This window comes from Sinocyclocheilus anshuiensis, unplaced genomic scaffold, assembly GCF_001515605.1.
Source record: "Sinocyclocheilus anshuiensis isolate Anshui unplaced genomic scaffold, SAMN03320099.WGS_v1.1 scaffold140, whole genome shotgun sequence".
Classification (NCBI taxonomy): Eukaryota; Metazoa; Chordata; class Actinopteri; order Cypriniformes; family Cyprinidae; genus Sinocyclocheilus; species Sinocyclocheilus anshuiensis.
In genome coordinates, this window is record NW_015554147.1 from 2,209,851 (window position 1) to 2,221,176 (window position 11,326).

At 38.0% G+C, this 11,326-nt stretch overlaps 1 protein-coding gene across 1 annotated transcript; it reads right to left on the reverse strand.

The window, feature by feature from the left end:
• Positions 1–1,829: 1,829 nt before the first annotated feature.
• LOC107670599 (potassium channel subfamily K member 6-like) lies at positions 1,830–9,540 on the reverse strand. Its single transcript, XM_016463241.1, has 3 exons — positions 8,973–9,540; positions 4,089–4,484; positions 1,830–3,007 (listed from the first exon to the last, which is right to left on the reverse strand). The coding sequence occupies exons 1-3, from the start codon at positions 9,286–9,288 to the stop codon at positions 2,772–2,774; spliced, it is 948 nt and encodes a 315-aa protein (XP_016318727.1). The 5' UTR covers positions 9,289–9,540; the 3' UTR covers positions 1,830–2,771.
• Positions 9,541–11,326: the final 1,786 nt, after the last annotated feature.

Sequence of the window (11,326 nt, forward strand, 5' to 3'; positions counted from 1 at the left end):
CGCCTAGGCTGAGGACTACATAACAAAACCTTCTCCACTTACAAAGGGGATTAGGTAAACTTAAGTGGACAAAATCGTTCAAGGTATAATACCTGGTGAAGGTAGATGGCGATGACCAGCTGGCAGCCACACAGATATCACCAATAGAAATCAACATACACTCTATGGGCCCGAACCGGGCAGAGTGGTTTAGGAGTCAGGACCCTTCTCATCCTCTGAATTGGGAAGAGCTAGAAGGGTGATGACTTCTGCTCTGAACGCAGTGGAGAGGGCAGCCTTAAGCGACAGGGGCCGCAAGTCGCCCGACTGGAGCGGCTCGAAGGAGGACTACAGATAAGTCCCAAGTCAGCACAGTATGAGGACGAGGCGGATTCAGTCTCTGAGCTCCCCTCAGAAACTTAACGACAAGGTCGTTTCTGCCGATTGACTGGCCAGCCACGAGAGAGTGATTCGCCGTGATGGCTGCCACATATACTTCGAGCGCCCCTTGTCCAGTAGCTATTGTAAAAAGGTTAGCATATGGGATGCGTCACAAGAGGACGGGTCCACGTTCTGTGCTGCACACCAGTCAGAAAATTCTGACCATTTAAGAGCATAGAGGCGTCTTGTAGACGGGACTCTAGCCTCCAAAATGGTATGTCACACTCGTGTGGAACTGTAAAGACTCCCAGCAAGGGGCCAACATAAAGGCTCCACAGCTCTGGCTGGGGATGCCAAATCATGCCCCTCGTTTGCGAGAGAATGCCCTTCCTCAGTCGTATCGGCCAGAAGGCTGCCGATAGCAGCTGAATGACGGGCGATAAAAGTTAGTAAAAGTTGTCTTCCGAGGCGAAGAAATCCACCCCTTCCCTCCCGGAGACAGACTAGATCTTTTGAACCGTTTGGGGGAAGTAGTCTCCATTCTCCTGGAGCTACATTGCCCCCGGACAGCATGTTTGCCTGGCACATGAACTGCAGTTCGCCTGTGCCCATAAAAGGAGGCATCGAGCCAACCTGTGAAGGGAGCATGACCTGAGACTGCCTAGGTGATTTGGTGACTTATATAGCAGTCGGCTCCACCCCTTTTGGCAGGTTGACGTACCATTGGTTTGTGCAGCTACACGAACGTGATCAAATCAGGCTTCAGTATCAGAGAGAATGTTTACATGGACATCAGTTATCTAATTATTTACTTTATTCTGAATAAAACAATATTATAATTAAGGTGTTTACATAAGTTGCTTTTAGAATATTCCTTTCATGTTCCCGTTTTACATGTGATAGTACATAGAACGATTAATGGCACACGTCATTACATTCCCACGTGACACCATCCGACGTTCCCTCCAGAATTTCACGCATCAACATACAGTTCGTCTTCAGTACTATACAGTTTTGGGTGTTTCATTTTTAATTTTACGAAAGCTTCAAGTGCAGTTAATTATATGTCATGCTATATGTGCAAACAGACGACGACGGATAAAAATGTGCCTTCTTTCTTGAAGCCATGCTCTTTTGTTTGCCGTCAAACGGTTGACCACTGTCTTGTGTGTATCCAGCCACAAAATGTGGCAAAAAGTCCTACACGATGTTAGTGGTGTGATTAAGGTGTGTACATGTCTATACTGGCCTTCAATAATGCGACTAAAATAGAAATACTCCACGTCTTAATTCGATTTGTGTTTACTTCGAGTATGACTTTAGCCGGATTAAAGTAATAAAAAATCTGTTTACATGGTAGATTCTTAATTAGAGTATTGTCTTAATTGTGTTAATATCGGAATATTGTTGTCCATGTAAACATACTCAGAGTAAACAGGAGTTTCCCCATAAGTGTCAGTGATGCAACGGGGGAGACCGTTCAAAAGGGAACTTTATTCCGCTTATAGAAGAGAAGGATTATTTTGATTGAGTGGTAGGTTATTTAAACTTATCTATATACTGACACGTTTATTACAGCTTTTTTTTTTAAACCTATTTAAAGAGAGTGATAAAACAGGGTGTGTAAAGTACAAACTTCCTTTAACTCCACAGCTACACAGACTTATTTCATCACACCTGCCCATGCAAATGCATCGAGTCACAAAAAACCAAAACAAATGTTTTTTTTCTTTGCATGCATTTCTTAAAACACATTTTGTTCTTCTGATTGTGAACATCAGATACCTTTTTGTTCCCTACCATCCAACATTGAATATACAATTGCAATGATACAAAGAATATTTAAATAATGTACAGTACTACAATAAAGAAAAAGAGATTGTGTCCAGTATAATCACTGGCTGTCCAATGGTTGCACAAACCTAAATAAAAAGCCAATTATAAAGTGCATCTGAAGTTCTCCACATGACGACATCGAGAACCACCATTAACTAGCTATGAAAACAATTCATTTCAAACTCGTTGAATAACAGAGTATTGAACGGGTGGCAAGCAGCAGCATTCTCTTCCTGTTTCTATGATCCAGAGCAGTCTTGGTCCATGCAACAACAAAAAAAACAGTAATTTAATAATCTAAAAAGCATCATCAGTTAGGAATCCTACACAAAACAACACTAAAGAAGATTCACACTTAGGACACAATGAGCAAGTTTTCCACTTCCTAAAGCAATGTCAACATCCCTATAGTCTTGAAGATCAGATTTGGCAGCTCCAAACAGAACCCCCCCCCCCCAAAAATGTAATTTGGTTCATGAAAATGTTCTGCTCAGGTGCTTCATTCCTTCAAAGCATCAGAAGCGGTTCTGTCCAACAGTGAGGCGTATTGTCTGAATGTGGACAGATCTGGTGTTTTATCTATTGATGGAGTTGTAGGACACTTGACAGCTGGGATCCAGAGGCTTAATTGAGGCCTTCTCAGCCTCAGGTGATTCATCATCAGGCTCTTGTTCTATTATTGGTTCTTTATCCTCATCTTCCTCCTCGTAGCTTGGCAGCTGGAAGAAAGCAGTCCAGCCGTGCACATCTGCAAGCTTGTGGAAAGTACGAAGGACCAGGAACATGATCATCAATCCCACAAACAGGTAGACTGTAAGAGAAAAGAACGAGAACTCATGTAACCAAACAATTCAGACAACAATTTCAGGTACAATTACAAGCGGAAATATTTCAGAGCGTTGAAGAACAGAAAAAAAAAAAAAAATTGTAATACAATATATATCTAGTAAAATCTGTATATGCATGTATATATATGTGTGTGTGTATGTATGTATGTGTATATGGATTTTACCATCGAATGTGAAACATTACATGGGATTCTGACATCAACACCTAAAACTGCATAAAAAAAAAAATAATAATTGGCTGCTGCTTTGTAGACATTTCATATTTTTATACAACAGTGCACGACGTCATAAAACTATGAATTACATAACAGTAAAAAGTGGGCACTCCATGACTGTTTCGGTCAAAAAAGACCTTCATAACTTCAGCTCTAATCCTCTAATCTAAAAAGAGATGAAAATTACTGTACAGGTCATGCTGACACCAGAAGCTGATAAAATGTAAAAATATTTTGTTATTTATATAAAAATAAATACATAAATATATTATAAATATTAAATATAGTTCATTTTATTTTGTTTTTAAATTTTATGCCATGCATGACATTTTCTGAGGTCCTCAGAGATCTTTGTTCGTGCCATGATACAGTTCCACAAACATGATCAGACTTTAATAGATCCCTGATCTTTAAATAAAACAGGGCACACACTGACACCTGATAGTCATCTCAGTGATTAAAAACACCTCCGAACAGATGGACTCTAGCTTCACCTTCAAATTAACTGCTAATCCTAGAGATTCACATACTTTAGCCTCTCACAGATATGCAATATTAGATAATTTTCCTGAATAAATAAATGACAAAGTATATATTTTCAAATCTTTTTTTTGATTGGGTTCTCTTTGTCAACTTTCAGGACTTGTGTGAAAATCTGATGATGTTTTGGGTTATATTTATGCAGAAAAATCGAAAATTCTAAAGGGTTCACAAGCTTTCAAGCAGCACTGTATATATGTTTTTAATTTATTAGCTTCTAGAGTACATATAAGCAAATACTCTCTAAAAGAAACCAGCATTACTGAAATTGGAAAGTCACTTATTTTACCCATGACTGAAATCTTGTACAAAGCTCTTAGTCTCTGTCCTGGCTTTTCTGCTGGCACAAAGTCCCCCAGTCCTATAGTGCAGAGTGAGATGAAACAAAAGTAGAAGGAGTCTAAGAAAGACCAGGTTTCTTCTATGGTACTGAACACCAGCGCAGGCACCACAAAGAAGCAGAGCACCACCAGGACCAGCAGTACGATAAAGTGCACCACACTGGCGGTGCGTTGCTGCAGGCCTGCCCTCCGCTGGCACATGGAGATCGGCCCGTAGGTCAGAGGATGCATGAAGCGCTGGACACAGGCTGTGAGCACTAGCATGGTGAAGGGCACTCCAATCAAAGCATACACGATGGCGAAAGCTTTACCCACATCAGAGAGCGGCGTAGTGTGGCCGTATCCTGGAAGAGAAGAAAAGAAGAAGATAATGCTTGGAGAGGAGTGGTTCTAACAGAAAAAACACTTCAAGCCAAATTTATTTGTAAAGCGCTTTTCACAATGCATATTATTATGTCTATAATGCCTTTGTGCTTTACCACAGAGCAAGTTTTACGGCTGAGTGATAAGACAATATAGAACAAGTGATTTAGCTCTAGCTATATTGTATTTATAGTGTTGTCTAGCACATATATCAGTGCTGCAGTGACTCGTCCACACGTCTGAACATTCAGCTTTAATTAAGAGATTGAGGGTATGTTTACATGACACCGATTGTACTAAAAACGTTTTCCTTAGCGTTTTTGAAAAATTTAGCATACAAATAACAACGTTGTAAAAATTACGGCAGTTCACATAGATCACGAAAATGACTAAAAATGTAGTTTTATTCATGCCAGGCCAGTAGTTGGCGATGTCACTTTGCAAAGAAACACTACGCACCTGTGCAGTGTGCACATACTCATTCCTAGTATAGACTGAGCATGTAATATGCATGTGCATGACATCACCATTTCACAAATTTGCGTTTTCGTAGTTGACACGAAGATTATAATGGAATCGTTTTCAAAAACTTGCCCTTTGAAACCCATTTTCAAAAGTTTGTATAGTCAGGCTCTCAAAACACAGTTGTCGTGTAAATTAAAGGCCGATAAAGGCACCTAAAGGTTTCCATTTTCAGTTAGTTTTCTGTGTAAACGCCCCTTAAATAATGGTCAGTATTGTTCTATTAAGAGATTTCATTGTTGGTCAGTTTTGTTCCAAGCGATTCTCAAAATGTATTAATATTGTTGCAAAAAGTCTTAAAAGTCTAATGCTCACATCTGACCCTTCAAAAGTACACACTTAAAAATAAATGTTTTGTTCTAATTGAGACTAGACTATTCTCAAAAAGCAATGAAGATTCGATCAGTTGTCTTAAAGGGATGGCTCACCCAAAAATTTAAATTACCCCATAATTTACTCACCCTCAAGCCATCCTAGGCTTATAGACGGTATATAGTAAATAGACGGATGCAGTGTTGGGGGTAACGCATTACAAGTAACGTGAGTTACGTAATCAGATTACTTTTTTCAAGTAACTAGTAAAGTAACGCATTACTTTTTAATTTACAAGAAAATATCTGAGTTACTTTTTCAAATAAGTAATGCTAGTTACTTTTTTCCCCCACATTATTTGATTGAAAGCTCTCCTGTGCCCTAGTTGAGAGAAATCGGGAGTAAGATGTTACTTTAGTTCTAGAATAAATGTGAACATGCATTAATTCATCTCACTCACAAAAACAAATCAGATTTAGTTTTCCTCAAAATTAATAAAAACAGTTAAACGCAACTCAGAATATGACTGCAATAATGAAATATGTTAAATAATACAAATATCCTTTATGTATTTAATCCCATTTTATTAACCAATTTGCTGCTGACCTTCAGTGATCCAATTCAACCATACTAATAAGCAAAAATTAACATTTCTTTTTTTTTTATTGCTGAAGAGTGTTGAACTTTCTTCTTCTTTGTTCTACTGTACAGACGAGAATTTACATTTCCTTCAGCCTGAGGCTTTTGGTGTGAAAGGGCTTTTACATTTGCCAAAAATAGAACTTTTTATATTTTCAAGTAACTAGTAAAGTAACGCATTACTTTTTAATTTACAAGAAAATATCTGAGTTACTTTTTCAAATAAGTAATGCTAGTTACTTTTTTCCCCCACATTATTTGATTGAAAGCTCTCCTGTGCCCTAGTTGAGAGAAATCGGGAGTAAGATGTTACTTTAGTTCTAGAATAAATGTGAACATGCATTAATTCATCTCACTCACAAAAACAAATCAGATTTAGTTTTCCTCAAAATTAATAAAAACAGTTAAACGCAACTCAGAATATGACTGCAATAATGAAATATGTTAAATAATACAAATATCCTTTATGTATTTAATCCCATTTTATTAACCAATTTGCTGCTGACCTTCAGTGATCCAATTCAACCATACTAATAAGCAAAAATTAACATTTCTTTTTTTTTTATTGCTGAAGAGTGTTGAACTTTCTTCTTCTTTGTTCTACTGTACAGACGAGAATTTACATTTCCTTCAGCCTGAGGCTTTTGGTGTGAAAGGGCTTTTACATTTGCCAAAAATATAACTTTTTATATTCAAAGCAAGCAAGCAAGCCCAGCCCAGATTTAAAAAGTAACGCAAAAGTAACGTAACGCATTACTTTCAATAAAAAGTAACCAAGTAACGTAATTAGTTACTTTTTTAGGAAGTAACGCAATATTGCAATTCATTACTTTTAAAAGTAACTTTCCCCAACACTGGACGGATGCAATCAGAGTTATTTAAAAACGCTCTTCTTATAATGGCAGTGAATGGGGGTCGTGATATTGAAGCCCAAAAAAGTGCATCCATCCATCATAAAAGTGCTCCACACGGCTCCGGGGGGTTAATGAAGGCCTTCTGAAGTGAAGCGATGCATTAGTGTAAGAAAAATATCCATATTTAAAACTTTCGAAAATGTAATCTCTTAATGTAAAACAACTTTGGACCCAACTGACTTTCAGTGTATGGATTGAAAAACAAAACGGAGACATTTTTCTAAATATCTTTTGTGTGTCGTACAGATTTGGAACGACATGAGGGTGAGTAAATGACGACAGAATCTTTATTTTTGGGTGAAATAACCCTTCATCTTAATTGCTAATCATACAATGCACATGATTTCCTGAGTGCATAAAGCTTTTAGTGTAATGTAATACAGAGAAGGGTTCAGCTACACAGGTTAACATGCTCAATGAAAGGAAAGCTTTATACAGACACACAGGTCAAAGGATTGATTTCCCATGATACTGTTTGCAGGACCTAAACTGAGAAGTCCAGTTAAAGCAAACAAAGCTTGCACTATGCCTAAACTTAGAAGAGTGACTCATATGTGGGTTTGACAAAAACAAACATTTCATCAAATAACCTTAACATAACTTTTAAGGATAATGTGCATACACTAAACATGGAACTGCGGTCACTCATGCACACTACAATTTGAATGTTACAGTACACATTTGCATTGTACGCAAAAAAAAAATTATTTCTCCATCTATGACAAGGACAAACTTATTTCTCAAAAAGAAAGTCATTTATAGCCTTACAATATAATTAAGAGGTCTTTGTTCAAACTACTGCTAGGTGCAGATGACAGCTACAATTAAAATGGATTTAAAACATATGGTAGTTATTCTAATTAAACACCTCACAAGTACATGAAAAGTATTTAAGCTATGTATACACTGCACTCCAAATACTACACTATAGCTTAATTTCCATTCCCAGACTAATCATGTGCATTGATCTAACCAGAGCTGACCTTAAATATGTAATTAAATCAGTAATATTTAAAACAAAATCTACAACTACTGGATATTATATACTATAGGATAACTAGGAGTTGTCACTTTTGTGTTTTTGGACAAAGTTCCTGCTCTTTGTAAGGCATGGATGCAATATATCAATTCCATAAATATTTATCACATTGATCAAGTTGATAAATGGAAATTAGGTTTGTTAAGTACAAAGCACTACAATCATTCAACACTGGACTTGGTTCCAATGCTCCTTTGTTATGGGAAACAAAAAATACTGAATTACTTCTCATTTGAAACCATACTCCACTTGCTATCATTTACAGGTGATTTCTGTAAAGATGCACATGTTTAAATGTAATTAAAGGGGTGAATTTGATATATTTTCACAACTAACATGATTGAAGAGGATTCAATATTTGATCTGCATAACAATGTGATAACTAACATTGGAGAGCCAAGAACAATTAATTCAATTGATTGAAATACTAACTTAAAATCTTTAAGTAAATATTATAGGTCAAAGGAGTTCAGCTGACAAATAGCTTTGAGAATCCCTGAACTAAGGTATTGGTGTGCTGTCAGAAATTAGGTTATTAATCCATTTTATTTTAATGAACGGTCTAGTTTTTAGTATACACGTGAAAATATGCATCTTGTAGGAAAAAGTCCAACACGAAGATGAATCAAAACGTTTGGAAGAATACCGTTTCCCAAAATGTCCATATTGTTTAACATCCTGTTAATCTTGCCATTGTGCAAATAAAGGTATACGTGATACGTGCCTAGGCATATTACTGGAACACTGCTATATTCTTTTATAGAAAAAATGATATGCATTTATTTAGTGAGTTAGTGAAATTTAAAAGCACTGCAGCAGAAATAAACGCTCCACTCTTTACGGTTTACACTTGCTTACAGTAGTTTGTTCAGTTCTGGCGAACTTTGTTTTGCAGCACTTGTGACGTTTGTAATGTTCTCTGAGATGAACTAATTGTAGTATTCTACACTCGCTTCAGATAAAATGGACTACTAATGTTAAAACTGCCCGACATGAGCAGCATCAAACAAACATCCGTTCAACTTAGTTCCTGTGAAACTCACCCACTGTCGTGACCATCGTGTTTGCAAAGAACAGAGAAGACGCCAAATCCCAGTTTGTACGGACTGTGGCATTTTCAAGGACCGACACGCCGTATTTATTCGCTTGCAAAACTTTTTCCAAGAAAGTTTCGAGAGCCGTGGCGTTGATGCAGCTCAGGTTGAGTAACTCGGCTTTCAGTGAGTTCAGGTCTGATTTCAGGGTCTCTTCGACGGGCCGCTCGATGGCAGAGAAAACAAGCGCTCCCAACAGCAAATACGTGATGTACGCCAATATGAAGCCGATGAGCACAAAGCAAGACCTGAACGCCGTGGACATGATGAGATTTGCGAGGAACCCTATGACAGCGATTCTTAATTTGCTGCAGTGATGTATGTTCGACTCATTGAACTCCACCCTCTGACAAATGTTGGCCACGGTGGCCAGGAAATAACCCGAGTCCTCAGTCACATGGGTGATACTTTGAGTTGTGTGTGGGGTTTGTAAGGTGCAGCACAACTTTTTCGTTCCTCATATGAGCGCTTTCATTTACACTTAACTGAGAAATGCATTATACCTATAGTGCAATTACTATCAAGAGCTCTCAGCGTATGTGCCAGAGTCTTAAAGGTGTAGGCCTACTCTGTCCTTAAAAGATGCACTTACAGGAAATAATAGTGTTTTGGGGATATATCATTAAAGGTCCCATATTGTCAAAACTGAAATTTCCTGACTTTTTTTCACGATAACTGAGGTCTAGGGGCTATTTAACTACCATATAAGTTTCAAAACAGTCAGTCCACAGTAAAATGCACACAGCCTGCATAAAGTAGCTGTGATTTTTCACGAGCCTGTGTGGCAGAGTGGACGCGTGCTGATTGGGGCGCAGACCATGTTTTCACCAGCTGCTCATGTACGTCGGGGAAGAAGGGGACCGACGCCCTCGAGTCAGCTTTCCGGGTGGACCTGGAGTCGAGCTTACTCCTGGCAGGCTCTGGTATATCGTGTAACACTAGTTGGAACTTTTTTTGCTTTTTACATTAAGACACAAAATCCAGTTATAAAAACATTTTATTATAATTTTTTTTTAATGTGCTATTTCAGTGATACCATGGACCATTTTTGGTTCCCCAAAGAACCTTTCAGTGAACAGTTTTTAAAAGAACTATTTCTTTTTAAATTGTGTAAACGAAAATATTAGACCCTTATCGGTTAGTAAACACTGTGACGTTTTTTTTTATGGTGGAGACAGAAAGATTCCCCTGACCGGTTCACTAACGCTAAGCAAGTTTTGTTTCCTTGTTTTTTAACAATGACATGGAGAAAATTCGATTTTATCTGAATATGTAATGTCACTCACTGTCTGGGATCGTGATTGTTATTTGAAAATGTTAACTTTAACAGAAGGAAACAGATTGGCAGACTCGTACACACTCAATCAATGGATGGACGATCTAACAGGAGTGGCCTGACACACCTCCCAGATGGGGAAACTGACTGTGTATAGTAAATAGAAACTGAGGCCATGTAAATCTTTAGATGCCTATAACAGTGGCAATTGTAAGCAAATGCAACTACTTGAACACACACCTGACACATAACATGGGCTTTCACTGTTCCCTCTCTCTACTATTGCACTTAAAGCGAGACGACACAAACAATTTCCTTTATGTTTAGTCTAAATGTTTAGTTAAATGATTAAATGTAAATGTCTCTGGTCGTTAGTTAACTTCTGATTAGATGGGCATGAATGAGAACTCTTTAGACTCGTAACCAAACCTTAATCCATAAAAGACAACAGTTTATTTAACCTTAACTGATAAGAAGTGTGCGCTGCAAACGCGAGCATTTTTGACGATCGTTTCTGTCCAGTCTGCTCGTTTTATCGCGTTTAACCACAGCTGTCGTTGTTTTTTTTGTCTGGCAGTGGCAGCAGATATGCGATCAAATTTCTAATTTGAGGCTGTATTACGTCGATTCTGGCACCCAACATCACAACAAGATGATATTTTAAGCTCCTTATGTAGCCGAATCTGCGCTGGTTTGAATGGGCCGCCTCCAGTTTCCCCTTTGTTTTGCTGCCTCCAGCTCGCGCTGTGACGTCGGCTGACCCTAGTTACCTGTGGTTGGCCTGGCCGTGCATCGCTCAGAAAACAACAGGCCAATCAGAAGAGAGGCTCATGAATATTAATTAGACAGACCAAAATCAACCTGTTCTCAGCAGAGCTCCTGAGAAAGGAGCTGTAAAAATATATTTAGATGATTTTTGGTACTTATACCGCAAATATATATTCTTAAGGACATCAAGACTTAAAATAAAACTCCAGAAAGGCGTAAAATATGTGACCTTTAAATGATGTACACTCACATGAGATGA